This window comes from Epinephelus moara, chromosome 5 (genome assembly GCF_006386435.1).
Source record: "Epinephelus moara isolate mb chromosome 5, YSFRI_EMoa_1.0, whole genome shotgun sequence".
In the NCBI taxonomy this organism is placed as follows: domain Eukaryota; kingdom Metazoa; phylum Chordata; class Actinopteri; order Perciformes; family Serranidae; genus Epinephelus; species Epinephelus moara.
Genome location: NC_065510.1, coordinates 25,943,410 through 25,964,196, shown reverse-complemented (window position 1 = coordinate 25,964,196; position 20,787 = coordinate 25,943,410). Strand labels below are relative to the sequence as shown.

General features: G+C 42.1%; 1 protein-coding gene across 1 annotated transcript in view; it reads right to left on the bottom strand.

The window, feature by feature from the left end:
• Nucleotides 1-1,162: 1,162 nt before the first annotated feature.
• Nucleotides 1,163-20,787, bottom strand: part of LOC126390765 (protein sidekick-1-like) — a 266,873-nt gene continuing 247,248 nt past the window's right edge. The window contains exons 32-46 of the mRNA XM_050045212.1: nucleotides 19,094-19,197; nucleotides 18,876-18,946; nucleotides 17,932-18,070; nucleotides 15,711-15,767; nucleotides 15,429-15,530; nucleotides 12,894-13,009; nucleotides 7,120-7,306; nucleotides 6,876-7,013; nucleotides 6,617-6,778; nucleotides 5,186-5,311; nucleotides 4,499-4,663; nucleotides 3,759-3,896; nucleotides 1,597-1,717; nucleotides 1,372-1,501; nucleotides 1,163-1,192 (exon numbers count right to left, since the gene is read on the bottom strand). Of these exons, the coding sequence (XP_049901169.1) occupies nucleotides 1,163-1,192; nucleotides 1,372-1,501; nucleotides 1,597-1,717; nucleotides 3,759-3,896; nucleotides 4,499-4,663; nucleotides 5,186-5,311; nucleotides 6,617-6,778; nucleotides 6,876-7,013; nucleotides 7,120-7,306; nucleotides 12,894-13,009; nucleotides 15,429-15,530; nucleotides 15,711-15,767; nucleotides 17,932-18,070; nucleotides 18,876-18,946; nucleotides 19,094-19,197 (1,786 nt within the window). The remainder of the gene's footprint in view (nucleotides 1,193-1,371; nucleotides 1,502-1,596; nucleotides 1,718-3,758; nucleotides 3,897-4,498; nucleotides 4,664-5,185; nucleotides 5,312-6,616; nucleotides 6,779-6,875; nucleotides 7,014-7,119; nucleotides 7,307-12,893; nucleotides 13,010-15,428; nucleotides 15,531-15,710; nucleotides 15,768-17,931; nucleotides 18,071-18,875; nucleotides 18,947-19,093; nucleotides 19,198-20,787) is intronic.

Below are 20,787 nucleotides of genomic sequence, written 5' to 3'. Positions count from 1 at the left end.
GACAGAGAAGTGATTTTAGCCAGTTAGTGCGGCTTCTCTTTATTTTTTTTGCCTCCACCTTTTCTTTTCTTCCTCCACAAGCAAGGCCGCAGGCTGACAACACACGTACAGTACAAAGAACTCAATTTCTGCTTTCAAAGAACCTTCTGTCAAACGTATTCCCAGTTCGTACTTCAAGAGTATGACGAGATTGTTTAATCAGCCTTCACAGTAGTGTGAAAGTGGCAGACTGGTTTGACTTTCTTCAGTGATATATTTCTTATTCAAAATCTGACAAATCAGAGGTCGCCTGGTAGCCTAAAGGTTTGGGCGCTGACCATCGTCTGGAACATCCTTGGTTCAAATTATTTCGAACTGTTGCATATTGTCCCAAGTATTTTCCTTTACAATGGCGTAAACAGGGATGTATTACTGAACGGGCCTATGTACAGACCAGAAAGAGACTTAAAATGACCAAAAATGGAATTAAAGGAAGTGCAAACAGACACAAAGTAACTACTAAAATGGGCATAACAACCACAAAGAGACACAAAATTATCTCAGAGCCACAAAACAACTACAAGGAGACACATGACCACAAACAAAATTTCCACAAGACACAAAACCAGAAAAAAATACATAATGACAGAGAAACACAAAACAACACCAGGAAAAGGGGCCAAAATCACCACAAAGTCTGTGTGTCTTTTGCATACATGTGCCCAGGTGTCCATTGTCTCATAGTCCACCTATACTGTAAGTTAGTGTATATATCGATAGTGCGACCAGTGCAGCACAGAGGGGCCCAGAAGCTGTCAGTGGCCTAAGTAGGAAGATGATTTTTTTTGGCTTTTGCCTTTTATTAGACAGGACAGACTTAATCGTGAAGGGGGGAGAGAGGGGGGATGACATGCAGCAAAGGCCCGCAGGCCATAATCACGGCCTCGCCATTTGACACTATTTTGGCCTTATTACTTCGCTGGCTGATAAGTAGGCGGCTGCTTACGGACCTCCACTGTAACAACTAGAATTCAGCCAGCGCAAACTCAAAGGTTATGATCCCAGACTGCCACGACTTCCTGCCAGATCAGCAAATGTTATGTTCTGCCAATACACACACAAGCATGTGCTTGTGTTTGGGGTGAGGCAAAGGCCCAACAAAAAATATTTGCCCCGTGTCCAATCACAGTTTCATTAGCTGCTGTGCCTTTATCTGATAGCACAACAGTGTAGATGCACTATCATCTTAATAACATGGAATGTATATTAACTTCTCAGCTACCAGGATGCCTGGTAACACAAGCTCCTATCCGCCTGGTAACACAGGTTTCTTTCCTATCTGGCCAGCAAAGCCTTTGAATTTGAGAGAAAGAGACAGACAGAGAGAGATACCTCTGACTCAGAGACCTCGGTGGGTTTCTCAGTGAGCGTGGTGCTTTCTGTGAGCACGGCTCCATTATAGTTGTTACAGATGTCCTCGTCAGAGTAGTGAAGACCGCCTGGACTGGGCCTGGGAGGAGATCTGTACGCACACACACATACACACATAAACAATGAATGTAACATCTGAAGAATAACCAGGAAGGTGTGTGTTTGTGTGAGAACGAGTGTGCACACCTGGTCCCGTTCTTTTTCAGGAAGGAGTTCTTGGTGTTGAGCGTTCTGCTGTTAAGCTCTAGAGCAGTGAAACCCCCATTGTCCAGCGTTACTGACTCCTCCGCTGTGGACATGTGCTTCCCTGGAGGTAATGAAGGGAATCAGACAGAAAAGGTTCAGATAAATATTAAAAATTCGGTGCACTTCAGCCACTCATACAGGGCAGATTTTTTTCTTTTTTGGTGAAAGTGTTGCTCTGTACTGAGTTTATGTGCAGTCTCCTGTTTTATTCATTGTGTATTCAGCTACCTCTCAGGCCTGAGAATAAGAAGCAAATGAAACTAGGATGCATAATTTGTCACTCAGGCAATAACCAGCCAGAATACCTTCGTAATTTATCCACCAATAACCCTAACAAATGGAACAATAAAGGAAACATTGTTTTAAATTGGGAGAAATATGATTGCTGTTTGGAACACAACAAGGTGCTCGGGATGATTTAAGGTCACCTGAACAAAAATTTCATTTGCTGTTGCCCACTGACTCAAATTGATTCTTCCTTCACTCTTGTTTGTGTTTGTGTGCTCATCCCGCCTGCACTCCCTCTCCTCCTACAGCAACCCCCCCTCACTCTGTTTCATCGCTCCACTGCCCAGAGGTTGTGCCAAGGTTTCCGTGGCAACTCAAATTAACAGCTGTCCTGATGTAACCTGCACTTGTCAGGGCTAACTTTGTGTTACAGATGTTGACATGCACGCCCGCACTCACCCACCCACACACACACACACACACACACACACGCACACACTCACTCACTCACAAAGTGACTGTAAAAGCACTGCTGCGCCCACAACAGAGAACATCACAGGAAGCCCAAGAGGAGAAGAAACTCACATGAAAACAGGAAGAAAAGCCTCAACATGAAGAACCAGAGCTTTATAGGAGTTACTGGGCAACACATCAGACAAACTAACTTTTTTTTCCTTTTTTTTTTTTTGTCATAATGAGGAGGGAGTTTGTCCTTCAATACACGTCAGTAAGCATCCTTGAGTAAGACTGATTTCTGCAGCTCCAGGCTGCTGCGCTCCCTGGCTGACCCTGTGGAGGTGGTGTGAGCTAAAATATAATAGAGCTGCAGATTTGAGTAAAAAAACTAGGAAGTAAGTTAGCTTTTTTTCCTCTGGGATCTCTCAATGGAGGAGTGAATCTGATATGAACAGGGCTTTAGTGAAACTACCTGAGATGAGAACTGTTTAATGTTGATTAACTTCACCAAGGAGGTTATTTTGAGTTTTTGGTTTAGTTTGATGGTTTGTCTGTTTGTCAGCAGGATCACGGAAAACTTATTGACCCAAATTTCATGAAACTCGGTGGAAGGGTGTAACACGGGCCAAGGGAGAACCCATTACATTCTGGAGCAGATCTGAATCACAGGGCAGATACACCAATTATTTTTCACTTTTGTTAACATTGCAAGATAGAGCATTTGGCCGTGGCGGAGGACTGTACTCTCCCAGTGGCCTTCTAGTTTTGCATTTTCTCTCAGTGAGCCACTGATAAATGGATAATAAAAGTTTTGAAAATTAAACTCAAGCATATCTCAAACTAGACTCGAGTGCCACCAGCGTCCCCGATTAGGATAAGCGGTTATGGATAATGAATTAAAGTCTTCACTTACAACATGTCACAACCTTTGCGTGATCACTCTCAGTTAAATGACAACTCCCCAGCATAGTCTCATGTAAGTCATAGCTGTTGTTTCAGCATTAATCTAAAGCCTCATTCAAAAACTTACAGAAATTACAGCGGGGCTTTGGGGAGATAATGTTTCCTGAGATGCTTCAGGGTACTTAAGGAACAATGCTGACCTTGTTTTCCCCTCTCAAACGGCACTTACAGGTGGCGGCAGTCCTCTAGGAACAAGACTGCTTGAGGCAAGTCTGCTCTACATTCAGTACAAGTGAACTTATGCATGTCTCAGCTTTTCAGCATCACAAAAAGTGGAGTGCACTGTAATAAATCAGAGGAGGGGAAGATGTGGTGAGCCTGCTGACGCTGAGTGGAACAATGTGAGTGTGACTGAGGAGAGAAAAATGCATCCTTTGCCAAAAACCATCCCGAATATCACCACTTTGTCACGTTATGAAGCATTGCATTAGAGCATGAACAGCCGAGCCACAGACCTGTGCCGCAGGCCTTGTACTTGCTGCTGTGTCCATGCAGCAGCAGTGTGAAGACCAGGACCAGAATGAGGATGAGTCCCACAAGAGCCATGACCAGCAGGAACCACCACTCCTCGTAGAACGGACGTTCTGACAGTGCTGCAGACAGGGAGGGGAGGGGGAGAGGAGGAGGAGGAACACACGAGGGATATATCAACTTTTCTTTTGCTTTAGATCAAATCGATGCTTTGCTTTGTCCCCCAGGACCAGGAAACATTCTTCAAAGTCTTTAAATGATATTTTTAGAGGACTGACTCTTCTTACTGTCAAAACACTCATCCTGCTGATTCTTCGAACAATTCGAAACAAACACTAAAGACAATTGTAGGTGTCTCTTTGCTCAGATCAGTTTATTAGGTAGAAGACAGGAAGCTGTGTAAATGTCTGGATTTCAGACTTTTCATTAATTATCGTGCCACAGATGAAAAATGAAAATGGAGACACGCTTTCAGGCTGTCCTCTCTTTGCACAATGAGCACAGTTGTAGTTGTGAGTCTAGACTCTAGATGGCAGCAGACACAAAAGCACTTCAACAATCACAGTAACTTCCTACAGTGTTTCCAACTGGTTATAAATTCAGTCAAACCCCAATTAAACAGTTTGTATCACCCTGGACGTGTTCATTAGCCTGATCTCCACCAGTGTGTGTGTGCGTGTGTGTGTGTGAGTGTGTGCATGTGTAAGTTGATTTGTGTTTATACCAGCGAGAGCAGCAGAGGGTGTACTTGGCTGTCCGTAACCATAGCGATTAACAGCAATGACTCTGAACTCGTAGCTGATCCCCGACCTCAGGCGCTCCAGCGGCACTGAAACGGACCTGCTGCTGGGAGGGAGGAGTCTGATGAAGGAGTCCCACACTCCCTCGTCTGCAGAGAGAGGGAGAAAAGAGAGGCGGAGAGAGAGGTTTGATGGACATGCAGACAGACGGGAGAGAGGGACCTCAATTTGAGAATTATTCCCTTTCAAATGTCACAATGTGATTATACAAAATAACAAATTGTCAAATTACATTTAAAATGATAATGATGATGTTAATGTGGTGATGATCACTACTATTACAATTAATAAAATGAGTATTATCATTATTGTCAGTGGTAGAATAATACCAGAGTCTACGATCTCTCCTGCAGAGTGTTCAAACAGCTCGCCACAGACGCTCCCTTTCTGTATTTGATACCTCTGGTAATCTTTATTACAAAATTGCTGCTGACTTGATTTGCACAGCGGGTCTGTATGAATCTGCAGAAAGCTGCGCCCAGCGAGGTTTAGAGGAGGGTAGAACTTAACCTCCCTCTAAATTAGTGAGAAGAGCTGGTGCACATGATGAGGAGGTGCATGTCAAGTAAGTCGGTGGTTGACCTGTGTGTGGTGTTTGTGTATGAGCTTACCTGATGCACGCGCCTCAATAACGTATCCAGTGACAGGCGCTGCGCCGCTCTCTCCCTCTGTCCAGGTGATAGTGAGCGCAGAGGACGTCTTGGTGATGGACATTTCCAGAGGTGACCCAGGGGAGCCTGTAGTGTCAGAGAGGGACACATACATTACACACACTTCATTTCCTGAAAAAGTATCCGAACCTCTTCCATAACCACTGATTACTTTGTGAGTTTATTGATGTAAACAGAACAGCACAAACATGTCAAATAACTTCTATAACTATAACTACACCCTCAGGATGTAGACTCCAGTAGTTGTATTTGGTTTTCTACTAGAACATGTTTACATGCTTCAATGGCCAACAAAACACCCTTTTTCCCTCATACTGTCTTTACCAGAACACCTGTATTTACACTCTGTCTGAAAAGCTCTGTTTTAGGGCTTGTCTCTTTAACCCCCCTCCAAAAAAAAAAAAAATCCCAGTGTACTCTGATTGGTCAGCATTTCCAGATTTTCCATACCTCTGCATCTCTGCACTGCCATCACAGCCAGAAAATTACTGAAACAGAGTATATCAGCACTTTTTACCTTGAAGATCACCCATAAAAGCTTCTAAACTAAAATCTTCACAACCAGACATGTTCCAGCAGGAATATGATCCAAAATCGAGGGGTAATCAGCAACATCTGCAACCTACATTATGTTTTCCTGACATCAGCATGTAGCTACATGTAGCAGTGTATGTAAATGTAAACACTTCAATAAGCGTACTTAGAAATCCGAAATCACGACCCAGTAAAGTTGCAGATACAGTCTACATCCATGTCTGTGAAACATGAATGCTTCACACACATCTTCCACCCAGCAGCACAAAAGATCTGTACAATCAGCACAGTTTCAAGATTACCCCAGATTAGCGTCACCAAGTCAGTATCTGATCAACTGTAACCTCTTCTGTTATGATGTTGAGTAATGGCCTGGAAAATGTGACATCTTGTGACATCTCGTGATATTACGGAGCGAGCCCTCCGCTTAATGAGACAATAACAAACAGACCAGATCAAGTAAAGGGAAAAAAGACACTTCGAACACTTATAAAAACAATCTGAACCTGTCTGAGTCAAAAATAACCACTTTAAATGGACATACAGTGACAGTGTTCAATTGCCCCATGTGCTTTCATTACAGCCTGCTGCACGGCTGCCGGCAGCTGCCTGCTCCCTCAGTACGGGACCAATGTCAAAAACTGTTGTTCACATCAGTCTCTTTGACCAGTTTACACACGAAATAGGGTCCAGGATGAAAACTGCTGACGTTATCCTTTAAGTCCCTACAGTATGCAGATGTTTGTCTCCAAAACATGACTGAATAAGAACACACACGCACACACACACACACACACACACACACACACACACACACAGAGTTACAGCCATGCCTACCTTGCACAGGCTGAGCACTGATGTTTGCTTGGATGGGAGGTCCATAGCTGACCGTGAGAGCCTGAGCACTGAACATGTACGTTGCTCCTTTGACCAGGTCTCGAACCTTCAGCCATCTCTGCCAGCTGCCCCGCACATCCACTGTCACCACTTTAGTCACTCCTGCTCTCACACAGACAATTCAAAAGAAATGTGAGCATCCTCCTCAACATGTATTTGTGTGTGAGTGTGTATGTGTATAAGGCATATGTGTGCACACCTTGTACAGGAGCAGTGGGCTGGTAGATGACCCTGTAGCCCTCCAGCTGTCCATTAGGAGTGAGTGGAGCTCCCCAGGACACATTAACACTTCCTCCTGTCACCTCTGAGAAGGACAGGTAGCTGGGCTGGCTGGGAGCTGTGGGACATACGCAGGTTGACGAATGAAATAAAGAAAATCATAAACTATGATATGAGGCTTGTTAATGTGGTTTTTGAGGAGCAGAAATGTCACCACTCCCTACCGGACTGCAGAGTGCGGGCCCCGCGGGGGTCACTGGGTGGGCCATCTCCAGCCGTGTTGAAGGCAGTCAGAGTGACCAGGTAAGGTGTGTAGCTGGTCAGGTTGGTGAGGTGCACACGGGTGTCAGGGACAAAAATCACCTTGACCTTCTCAGTCTGGTTCTGCTTGTCCCTCTCCCAGTAGTGGATCTGCAACACAGAAAAAAACACGGTCAACAACACTGGCTGTGTTTTTCCCCAAACAACTTCCAATCCTCCCGTTTTCTCCTCTGCCTCACTTAATTTCTGCCAACTATATATATAATTTACTTTCTGTCCATTCCTCCTGAGGTCTCCTGATCGATCCATAATATCCAAGTGCTCATGTGCTGTTTTACAAGGAGAAGAAGTTGGTTATGGAGAGATTTGTTTTCGCCTTAACAGTTTAACAGAAGGGTAAATTAGGTGTAATTTCTTCCAGGAGATACCACTGGTCTGAGTTAGATGTACATAAAATACTTTTACTCTATTTCAAGCAAAAGTATCTGAATGTAGCTGAGGATAATTGACATGCTTTCTTTCTCGCACTCATACTTTAAACTATGGACTACCTGCTGACAACTAAGGTCAGTGTAAGTTCTCCTTAAATACATAATTTCATCATATGTTCAGTGAAATAAAATGGAGGTTACAAGCATGTCATACCAGAGCTGTTGTAATTAAATAGAATTAATGGCAACTTGTACATAGCTATAATAATGTCCCAATCCAAGACCTAATTATGACATTTTTTCTTTAATTGACTCGGCACCTAATAATACAGAAGTGCCTGAAAACCAAACCAACAAGGATGCCTGACATGAGCTGTACACTGTTGGTCAAGTAATTAAACCTAAATTTAGTGTATACAGTGTGCAGTATTATAAAGCCTCACTCAAGCAGCTCTGCAATCATACGTGACACTTGCTCATTTGAACTGATTCAAGTAATTAGACAATCAAAAATATAAAATGTAGTCCATGTGTCACTGTCACATGCTTAAGTAGAACAGATAATTACGGACGTCACCATTAACTTTGACAACACGCTTTAACAGAACAAAGGTCACCTGATTGTTGTACCCAGTATGATGGGATCAATATTAAGCCCCTGTAGTGTGTGAAAGTCACAATTTAATGATGCCAAAAATGGCCTTTTTCCAATAAAACATTTTCTAAGCTACGATGAAGTAGGCTCTGTGTTAGTTATCATCGAGGAGTGTTGTTTCTGTGGCTTTTTGGCACCTTAGACAGACCAATTTATCACTCTTGGTGAAGTTTCATATAACTGTGCTGATCTGAGAAATGTGTTACTTAACTGACTTAGAGAAAACAAAGTATTCTAGATCTCCTGAATGTGTGACTTTTATATTGCGGTCTAGGTCACACTTTAATGAAACAGGTTGTGTATAATGAGAGGAAAAAAGATAAGCAATATACTTGACATCTTACTGCCAGTAAACAGCCTATATAAATGCATATCCAGCAACAAAATCTGTTTGATGCATTAAACAGCTTGCCTCCTGCTCATAACAGCACCGGACAGGTGCATATCCACTGTAATATTCTTCAGAGCTGCTACTTGCTCTAAATGTGTACTTTTACAAATCACTGCATGGTGTTTAATCTCAGCTGAATGTTGAGGAAACATTTTCATCTACTAATGTCGTACACAACAGCTGAGAGCCCAGGGGAAGAAAGGCTTTGTTTGAAGAGGGAGCTGCGTTGACTTTACCCACACATAGAGCCATATCAGATACACACTAACAGCAAGGTTACAGAGGTGGTTGAGCCTCATGAATTAGAGATGAATCAGAAGAAGTATCTTGGATGGACAGGAGCCTTCGGTGTCAGAGAATAGCCACAGCAGCTGTTACAGTACTTATTCTCATGATGGCTATTTTATTTTGAGCTTAAATGTTTTAGCATTAAGAGCAAATTCACAGAAATATGTGTCAGAGCAGAGAATGTTCTTGACTGAACGTGTTTAACCACAGCACATTAACATTTTCCCTGACAAGCATTCAATGACAATCAGCCACCCGGGTTCCTAATCACACTGTACATGGCTCCTCAGCTCACGCAAACTGTAATCAGATCATGAAACTGTAGCTTTATAATTTCAGACAGAATGGACTTCTTTTTTTGTGGACCAGTGGCCATTAAGATGGATACAAAGTGAGAAATTGACGGATATTGATGTGACTGATTTGATGTATTTGGCATTGGTGTCATGTCAGCCAACAATAACCATCACCTTCTCCTAGAGGTGGTGATGTCTTTTTCTGTGTTGTACTTTTAAGTTTAAATTTGGTATTTTTTTATATTGGTAACTATAGAGGGTATCTGCTCCTGATGTGATTCAAGGCTCTTCAGTGAAGGCTGAGACACAGGGCCCTATTTAGATGGTCTAAAACGCAAAGCGCCAGGCGTGCAGCGCATGGGCGTGTCCCAGTCACTTGCTAGTTAGACAGCGCATTTTCAGACTGTGCGCCATGGCGGAGAGTCTAAGGGCTCATTTATGCTCAACGTTAAATACGGATCCGGATACAGACGGAGCCTTCTGTCCGTGCTCCGCGTTCATTTCATCCGTATTTCTGCACGTTTCCATAAAGCTTACGGATACGGGCAAAACGGAGCAGTACTACCGGGAACCGTGGGGGCAGTGTTGCTGTCACTACCCGATACGTAGCTCTAGTGAGACACGAAGAAGAAATAACAATTCAATTTCTCTCATCGGCAGTACTAGAGAAAAGAATTCTCCGTCCTCCAGTCGCAATGTATTTAACGGCCTCACCGATTTAAACGAGGCGCGATTGGAGCGCACAGCAGAGAGCTAGTTAGATGGCGGACCTACCAACTGGAAAGAGTGAGCGTTTTACAGCTGAGGAGACGATAAATGTATCTCTACATCAACTGTCCCGTCACATCTGATGTCAGATCAAGGGGGATTGGCACCGGTTGGCACATTTGGCACGCGTAATGGAAACCCAACCTGATTTGATTACAGTAACACAGCTGCAAACTAATAAGTTCACATCCCTCTCTGACCATTAAGACGTGTTTCTGATAAATATTTTAATGTGCACAATAATAACCTTTCACATTGTAATCATATTTTTATTTGTTATCTTTTGCATATGTGTGGCTGCTCCGTGTGTGTCTGAGCAGAGTGCACGCGCGTTGTGCACCCGCCTAGAGACGCATATTACTAACTTGTTTAACAGCGAAATACTGCGCCGTTGACTTTAGACCAGGTTTTTGTTGGTCACTGGCGCATTTGTTTTTTACGTCATCTAACTAGCAACGTGCCATGACTGTGCCTGACCACTCCTCATTTTTAGACCAACACACCCAGAGAAGCGCAAGTTCATTTGCTAGTTAGACGACGAGGGCGCAGGGTGTGAAAATGACAACTGTGCCTGCATCTAAATAGCAATGACACTTGCGACATGGATTATGCACCCTCCGCCGTCTTCTTTAGACCATCTAAATAGGGCCCACAGTCTTTGACCCCATGGGAGCTGCAGACCAGATTTTCCTGCACATGTGTTGCACCCCAATGATGTGACGTGATATGACATCATGACTTCAAAACTTTAACCTTTAATTTAACCTCCTTGATATGATTGTGGTGCAGAGCGTGGCTTTGACAATGGCAACTCCCACCAATTATCCAATGTGAACTGCTCGCCTGCTATAGGTTGACTTTATATTTCTGTGTTGGTCTTTGCTCTTTTTGACGCTGATGAAGACACAGTGGCTGTGAAACATTAGTCTGTTTGCACTTTTAAACGCTGTTAACTGATCAGTGCACTCTGGTCCTGTCTTCTTTCTCAGAATGCAACAGATCAGTGTTAACACTTTCTTTTTCTTCTGTTACTGTATACTGTCCACTATGAAACATAATTAACATGGCTTCAGTGTGTACTGACAAGACAGCACACACACTGATCTTAACCGATACCTCATATTTAGCAGGCCAGGGATGTTTAAAATGGTTTTAGTATTCAGATGTGTGGCAGCAACTGAAGGGAAGTGATTTATTTTAGTAATTCAAATAAATCAATGTTGTTTTTTGTATGCATTTTACCTGCTACACATATCCAACAGTATTTTTCCAAATCTGTTTCTGTGCAGTTTGATTTATAAAGTGAAACAAAAGCCAAAAGCTACTTTTTGTAAAGGAGAGTCTATTTTGTTATTATTTCTAACAGAAGGCACTACAAAGCACCATAAGCTATATTTACAGCTTCCAAACTTGGAAGTAGCAGCTTATGAGTAGCACTTGAGGGCAGCATTATACCATCTCTGTCCTTCCACATGCTCTCACAGTAATGAGATACAGAATAACTCATCCATATATACTCAATTCAAAATCAAAATGTATTACCTTCTGCACAAAAGTGGTATTTCCATTTAGGCGACATTCCTCGTGATATTTTATTCTAATGGTTTGGGAAAAAGTCCGGGCCATTTTGTAAACCACTCTCCTGTTGTGTAGAGGATCTATTTTGGTATTTGGTAAGAGCGTGAGACCATCGGGATTAGTCTTTAAAAAAAACAACAATTCGAAGCTGTCATGAATGAACATGATTATGATGTGATTTGATGAGATCCTTAAATGGATTTTCCTCTGCCTCTTTTGTTAGAGAGTTGATTTTGGATCTTAAGTCTTGATGAAAAACAGCGGCTTGATGTTTGCTTTGCAAAGGAGGAAACACTTCATCATTTTCAGGTTTTTGTTTGAATGCGTAGCACTGCTATTAGAAATGACTGACCTATTTTGGCAGGAATAGCATGATGGATTATCTTGATGAAGTATGAAGAAAAAAATATCTTCATACTCCGAGGGAATGCTGCAGTTTTGGAGGGCTTCACTCAAAATATGAATGACTCATTTGGACAAGTCTGCCCACACATTTGATAGTGTGCAACCTGGTGTGTGTGAGTAATTCCGCTAGGATAGTTTGGTATTACCTGTAACCCATCATGTTCAGTGTGTTTAACAAGCCCTCTGGAGCATTTCAGTAAACGTCAACTGTCGAAAAATACACTTGCAATGAAGTTTACCTTCAGCCCTACCTGCCGTCTGCTCTGCTCATCTAACAGAGTAGGAGTGTTAACAGAAGTCAGAACCTATAAATTCATTAAACATTCTTTCTTTGCTCTATTTCTCTCGTCTTAATCCCATTAACCCCCTCTGCCTCACGCTCCCCTCCCCGTGTCCATCCGTCTCTGGTAGTTTAAACGTATTCCCTCGATCCTCTCCTCTAATCAGGATTCTACAGGGATCACTTGCTCATCTCATTCCTTCACTCTGCAAATATTACATTCCCTTCTTTCTTTCTCTATTCCCCCCTCTGCTCCGGCAGAAATCAATGTGTCTAAAGCAGGACAGATAACCTTGTGTTTGAAGTACTAAGAGCGAGGGGGTGGGACAGGGGAGTTGAGGGGGAGAGACAGGCAGAGGAGTGATATTGAAACCATTAAAGGATATTCAGATTCTTCCTCTAACTTAATTCTCCCTCTTCCTCTACAGGACACTTGAAGGTGCAGCAGAGCAAAACCCCTCCAAGACAAGAGGAGAGACATTTAAAATGCAGACAGAAACAGTGCAGTGTGCTTCCTCTACCACACGGACACTCATAGTATAAGTACTCGTATGTATGTATGTGTGTTTGGGTCTTTTTCTGTCGTGTGTCTTGTGTGTGTTTCCCCCAAGGAAATCTTTGTGTGTATGTTTTTCTGGTTGTCACCTTGTATCCTTGGATGAGTCCATTCTGGGTCTCAAGGGGGGGGGTGTCCCAGGTCACTTCCAGGATGGAGGGAGACACGGCGGACACTCTAATAGACTGAGGGGCCACCGATGGAGCTGCAGAAGATGAGGTGTTTTGTTAGACAGTTACTGTAGGTGTGTGTGTGTGTGTGTGTGTGTGTGTGTATGTGTGCAGCTGGGTGTTAGAGTGGGAAGTAGGAGAGATATGTTCTACCCTTCCAATTAGGATGGGCCTAAGGCAGTACCTTGTTACTCCACTATACCACACATATGCATGAACACTCAGCAGTGTGCACCTGAGGCTAAAGAAAAGGCCATATCACCCCGTTTCATCATCCCCCTCCAGCCTTTTTCTGCCTCCCCCTGCTTATCCTCACCTCTCACTCATCTGCATGTGATATGTATGGCCTACACGCACAAACTATGTACACCCCTTGAATAGGAATGCAGTTTTGGTCTGAAGGAGGGTGTGTAAGACTGTGAGGGAAATCGCAAAAACTTGGAGGTGTTTCTATCATAATGTGCAAATGTGTTCACCCACACTCGTTTGTGTGTCTCTCTGCATGCCTTGGAGTAGTGTGTGTGTGTGTGTGTGTGTGTGTGCATATAAGTGTGTGAGAGTGATGTATTTGCACTCCCGTCTGTGTAATGGATCCATGGTTTGAATCTAGTTAAAGTTAAACAGGGGTTGGACCGCCATCACTAGAAAATAGATGACTTTGTGGAGCTCTTGACGACATTCAGATGTGTCCAGATGTATGCACACTCACACTTAACGTGCACACCCTCAGACACAGACACAAGGCATGCCACTCGAGGGGCAATGAGACCAAAGCAGGAAGCGTGGACAGGGCAAAGCAAGAAAGAGAAAAGGAGGAGAGAGCCACGGAGAGGACAGGAGTGACTAAGCAGACAAAACAGAGACAGGAATTATCAAACACCCCAACTCAAGGTCCTTTAATAGTGTCTTCCAGAGGTTTCACACATATCACAGAGTCCTCAAAAGCAGATGATGTGCTACAGATGAAACTGTGACAGCTACTGAGCTTGTATGTGAACATATCCATCTCCATAACAACTGAGCAAATTCCATCTGCTGATGAAACCATTAAAGCTCTGGAAAAAGGGAGAACATTAAAGAGGACCACCACCTAAAAAAAGATTTCCAATGTTATTTCTTTGGCCTAGGAAAGTTCAATCAATATTTGTGAACATTACCTACTCTCTCTCAAAGTCCTTGTGATGTCATAGGGTATAAAGTCTGGAGCTGCTCCATAGACACTGATTGGGAGACTGATTTTGTGGACCCACTGAATGTTTTCTTTTTTATACCCAAATGAGCTTTAACCTATCGTAATGTTCTCGGTTCTGAAACAGAAAATGTACCCATATACTCGGATCATTCCCCTGAGTGCTCTCACTGTCATCTCGAACATCTTTCACGATTCATTGTCACTGGAGCAGCTGCACCTTATATAATATGACATCACACATTTGAGTTTTAACACTCAAGCTTTTGGATTTGGGAGAGTTGTTAATGTTTGCTAATATTCTAGGACCATCTTAGACCACAGGAATAACATGTATGAATTTTGAAAAAGGGCATAGTCCCCTTGGTCCCCACATTTCCACTGTGTGGTATGACACAGCATGGCTCTACTCAACTTACTCCTTTCACGTTTTCCATTATAAAAAGTTTTGGTAGCACCTGGTACTTTTTTTGGTACCATCTCATTTGAGGTTCTAAGCAAGCTGAGCCGGTACCAGACGGTGGAGTTAAAACACTGCAGACCACCGACTTCTCAGAGACAATTTTCACATAAGACAACTGCACAAACCCGTCATTTTTTAACAGCCAAGCTACCATCAATAGCAACTGCATTTTTAAATTTTACTTCATCCAGGTTTTAAAACATTGCAGCTGGTAAAAGTCTGCCATATGGTATACTGTACAGTTGACAAAGTGTCTTTGTTCAGGTGCAGATGAAAGGAGTCAGCGAGTGTCATGTTAAAGATGATGCGACTGTGGCATCGTTATGGTGATCAGCTGAGTATCTCGCCTGCATTAAGGTGGTACTATCTTCAGAGGAAAGGACCTGGTACGACAAGTGAACTGAGTGTTGTTGAGCTAAATCATGCAGTGAAAATGCTGCACCAGTGGATGTTGAGATGGGATTGATCTGTTCAACTATTTCCAAGGTCAAGAACGTGCTTTCATGCTTAAACAACGATATCTTTTGGAGTAAGTATGATTTAAAAGAAGAAGAAGGCTCTTTGTGACCCGCTGTAACTGATATAAGAAGAGCAATGATCTAAACTTCCTTTGTGTACCCAAATTGCTACCTTCTAACAACGTACTACATGTTGAATACAGGGGAGAGAAGAAGCTTGACAGTCAACAATAAAACAGCTTTTCTGTTGTGGTATCCTACAAGAATAAACAATCATAAACAAGATGTGTAGATAACACATGAAACTGTCACCAGTCCAACAGCTTGCTTCTGTTTCAACCTACCTGCCTCTCCAACAGACACCTCGACTGGAGTGGAGGGTGGGCTCTCTCCAATGATATTGTAGCTTGTCATAACAATCTGGTAGCGTTTGAACTTCTTTAGTTCTACAAGAAACAAAGATACTTTCATTCATACAACATGGATGCAAAGTGAATATGTTAGCTGTCATTGCAACTTGTTCTTCTCATTCTAGAAGCTGGTTGTTTATCAAGGTAACTAAAATTAAATCTAACATACAAAAATCCTGGGAGCTTTACCTCCCAGTTCCATCCTAAATTACTTACGTGTCAACTCAAACTCCGTTAGTGAGGCACTGCTGACTGTCTTGAAGGTGCTCTTGGCTTGGGAAGAGTGAGAGAAAGATGGAGGGAGGTGTTTCAAGTTCAATAAATTGTGAAATCATAATAAAATATTCAATAAAACCGTGTTTAAGAGGAACACATTGGAAAGCATTATGCAATATTCTTGTCAGACTCAAGAGCAGATACTTAATCTACTACATGTATAAAGCCCTTCAGGCTGTACAGTAAATAATAATATTTAATTATTCCAGAGATAAAGTGCAATATGGGTGGCCTCATAAGAAAATAACAGTCCAGTGAAGGCCGTCTGCTTATTCTCTCACCACGGCCACACAGTTCTTGCGCCTTGGTACCTGCTCTGATGTGAATACATTATCTTCTTTTAGCCCTCTGAATGACTGAATCTTTTCACAATGACTCAAAAATGAGTTCGAAGGAAAATGACGTCCTTGTGCTGCAGCATGAACAATTAAAATTTTTTTTTATTAAACAAGTATAATTGTCAGGTTATAAGCCTATATTATATATAATAGTGAATGTACTTAAATTATTTAAAGTAATTCATTCCTATTTATGACTAGCACACCCACTGTGTAGTATTTCAGCATAGTGGGAAATCTGGTCCTGGACACTTTCAGAGTTTACACTAACGTTAACAGTTCTGTTTGTCTTTTCATTGGATTTGGAGATGTTAGATCTCTTATTATGAAGTAAAACAAAGAGTGAAATTAAGCATGTAAGATGGGTGCAACCAAACAGGGTTATGATAGAGTGAAATAACAGTCTGATTTTCCATTTTTTTCTCATCAATCTTAGAAGAGGACCAGAAGGATCCCACTCTACACTGTAATACACTAACATGCTGTTAGGTATCTACATGGATCGTCACCTAATGATGATTTTTTTGCCTGGGACATGCAGCCTTAGCCCTGCTTTTTAGAGAAACATCATGCATGTAGCCACCAAAAGCATATTTAAGACCTTTTTACAATGTTCTTGTGATAAAACAAGTCAGCTGAAAACATTAAAAGTCAACAGCAGAATGAGCTTTTAACCAACCCGCGGAGAAAGCTTAATTAGCTAGCCAGCTACAGCTGATGAAATCTTCTAGTGATTTGTCATTTCAGCTATAAACAAGAGCCTTGCTTTTCTCTGCCTCTGTCTGCAAACAAGAACCAATAGTTCCATAAAATTACTGAGAATTAGAATTCATAAAAATGACACTCATCACTGTAAACTGCATATGTGCAGGGCGAAGACAAAGTGTGACAGGCATAGCACCAGTAACTAAGTGGAAGTGAGGCTTAGTGAACAGTAACATTAGTATGAGTTATAGGGGTACAACAGTATGAGATTTTCACGGTTCAATATCCATCTCAGAAAACATCACAGATTCAACATATACAGTATAAACTATTATAATCATAATAAACAGAATTATTAACCTGATAAAAATGGTATGTAACTATAACGTTATATTACTAAAGCATGTTAGTTTACATGTTAGCAGCACTATAGCATGTTAACTGAACTGTGAAATGAAAATAGCATCAGCTGTGAGCTTCTAAAATAATGTACTATTAAAATTAACAATTAAAATCTACTGTAGGTGTGTGACAGCACAGGCTGCTGGTGTCTGTAGGTTTTACTCGCACACTCACTCGTGTCAGCCCTCCTAGCTGGGGGAGTTTGAGTGTGTTTCTTTATGGGGTCAGATTGAGGTCAGAGTGTGTGTTTATAAGTCAGAGGTTACCGAACGAACAGCCAACACAGATGCAGCCTGGAGCCTGGATGTGGAAAATGATTTCGATGGCGCGTTTTATTAGCGATGTTTAAAAGTTCATACTTTTTTTCGTTAGGGATTAAAGTTTAAATGTACTTTGATCTGCACAGAGGGATGGTGTTCTTGAAGAGTTTTTGGGGAATCCAAAGTAATCCAGTGCTGCTGGTTTTAATTTCTTTTCGGCGGGGGATGGAGATAGGTGATATAAGCCTCGCCTCTCTGACATTTTCTCTGCAGCATGTGTGTGGCGCAAGTTGTCTGACAGGCAGTTGAGGCAGACAGAGATACACAGGTGAGATTCTCTGTCCATTTCTTTTTTTTTCTAATACCATAGATACAGTATGATAAGCATCAATTTTTATACAATGTTACACTGTGAAACCGGTATACCGCTGCAACTGTAGTATCAGTACTACTCACTTGTAATGAGGGCACTTGTGGTGTTGTTTTTGGTTGCCTGGACTTCTGCTTCAGCGAGAGTGGAGGTGTTAACTGGGAGCTCTCTATAATACAGCCGGTATCCGGTCAACACCCCATTGACAGTGTCGTCACCGGGACGCTGAAAACATGCAAAGAAGCACACACACACACAGGCACACGTACAGAAGCATTAGTGCTCAATTTCTCAAAAGAAAGCCTGTGCTCATTTTCATTTTCTTGGTGTAGTGAGGTGAGTGACAGGACACTGGCAGGCTGGCAGAGCAGTATTTTATCAGCAGAGTCCACTTTAAAGGACCGGTGGATTGGGCCGGCTGTAACCCACACAGACAAAGTGATGCTTCAGTGGGTTTGGCACTCTTGTAAAGGATGATGAAATTGCTGGTGGCTTTGTTTTTCATTGTCTCCTTCTGCTTTGACATAAGGCTAGAAGGAGTGAGAGAAGACACTTCCAAACACAAGAGGAAGAGTGACAAGTAGTGAAGTAGCCAGGCAGTATTTACTGTCTATTCACATGTCACGGCTGCTCTAAAACCACCTCTGTTTTTCCATAACTCCTCTTTCTCTCCTCTGGTGTTGGACATTGCTGATGTTTGCTTCTCTTGCCCTCTAACATTCTCTCCTGCTGGTATATCCTCATTAAGAGTTTGAACATTTTTCTCCCCCAGCCAGGACGGTCTGTCCCTCCGTCTGTCCGACCCTCCCACTCAACATCTCTCCAATCTGTCTGTGCTGCCCTCTGACCTTTTCTGGTTCAATAAATAATGATAATTGTATCCACACACAACAGCATGAAACACACGTACAAACACGGCATACAGTAAGTCTGCAGAGGTTTTCCAAATATAGGTGATTAACCTGCACTCAAAGTTTCGTTGTGTGGGTCTCTGTGTGTGTATACTGTGTGTGCATCTATCTGTAGGTACCTTCCACTGCACCAGGACTGAGGTAGTGGTTGTGGGTTTCACTGCGAGGATCACTGGAGGCTCGTCAGGCACTGGAGAGAAAACATACAGAAAGACAGTGAGGGAGAAAAAGTCATGCAGGCAGTCATGCTGCTACAGTCTCTCTCTATTGTTTTCAAGTCCACATATCCCCTGGTCTTCCTTTATTTCATTCCTCCCCAGTGTTCCCAGTCTCTCACCATCCTGCAGAGTTGTTACAGCCTCCGTCTCTTTGCTGAGGACACTGTCTCCTACATCGTTGGTGGCCAGCATCCGAAACTTGTATGATGTAAAGGGCTTTAATCTATAGACAAAAACACAAACAAATACACATGAACGGATGGATGCAAAAAAGCAACTAAAGCTACTAAATATCCCATTTACTCACATGCTATTGATTTCAGCCATACACCTCTTTCTTTTTCTTAAATATCTGTTTATTTTTTTGTCTGTGAGCACAAGAGGTCCTGATAAAAACCCAATAAAACTCCACCATTACCATTACACTCATAATTTTGTGCAAGGGACTTTTGCATGACTACTGAACTGCACCAGAGTTCGTTTTTCATCAGACTGAGACCACCTCTTCAAGAAGGTCTCGGTCTGGTTGTTTTGGTGCACACTTGAGTGCGATTGCTGTGTTCACACCTGCCCAAACGAACCGCGCTTAGGGGCCAAACAAACTTGAGTTTGATTAAACTAAACCAAACAGGGCAGGTGTGAAAGCACCCTCAGTGTGGACGCTCCTCAGAACCAGCTGTGCCTTAAAAGCATCACGGTCAGCCAAAACTTTTCTCAGTACTCATAATTAATTTTCACTCATTGCAGTGGATGCACCAATTGCTTTTCATTTTACTTGAAAGTTGTACTATGGGGGTGAGCATTACACTTCAGTGCCGCCTATTATCGTTGTACCGGTACTTAATTGTTTCACAAGCTGTTTCACACATTGTTTATATTTGGACTGTCTAATTAGCTCATCAGTGGTCTGTAAAGAGCTTTGAATTGCAGTAAACTATGAGAGGTGCTAGATAAATAAAGTTTGATTTGATAAATACAATAGGAAAACAGTAAATGAGTTCATACAGCAGGTAATTTACAAGAATTACAACAATGCCAAAGCTATAAAGCTATTTAAAAACAAACAGATTTTTGTTTTCACTCAAGGTTTCTCACTAGCTCTCTCTCCTTTATCTATGAGATGTTTGTTAAGACGTCTATTGCTGATTTGCAGCTTGTGGTTTTCTTCTTCTCTTACCACAAGAATGTTCAATGCAAGATACAAATAAAACGAACCGCTCACTGAAACATTACTCTACAGCACCACAAGTTGTCAAAAACTCCACTGGGTATCTTTAACTCTTCAGGAATATCTTCATCCAAACCCACCCCCCTTCTCACAGACATATTTTTGCTCTTTCAGTGGCAACTGAAGAGCTGACAAGGACTTAAATAATAATCATTTTACACCCTTTCTAATTGTCTCCCCTGCCAAAGTATTTTACTGTCATACTACCACAACATCTTATCTGCATTTCTCCTCTGTGCAAGGTGAATGCATTAATGAGCGCGGAATAACAATTTGCATCAGTCATTTTGAAAACACTTTACTCTAGAGCCACTTACAATCAGCTGAATGAACAGGAACCCATTGTTAGCTGAACAAGTCTATGGCGCCTTACAGCATGCTAATAGTTTAAATGTATACCCTCTTCTGCACACCGTGGGGAACTGATTAAATTTTAAAAATGACAGTCGGTGATGAAAAAGCAATTTACCCTATTTTTTTATTGTTCACATCTAATTATTAAGAAGAGCTAACAGGAGCGATTTAATCAATAAATTAATAAAATAAATACGAATTAAGATAAATTGTAACAGGAAGTATCTCCAT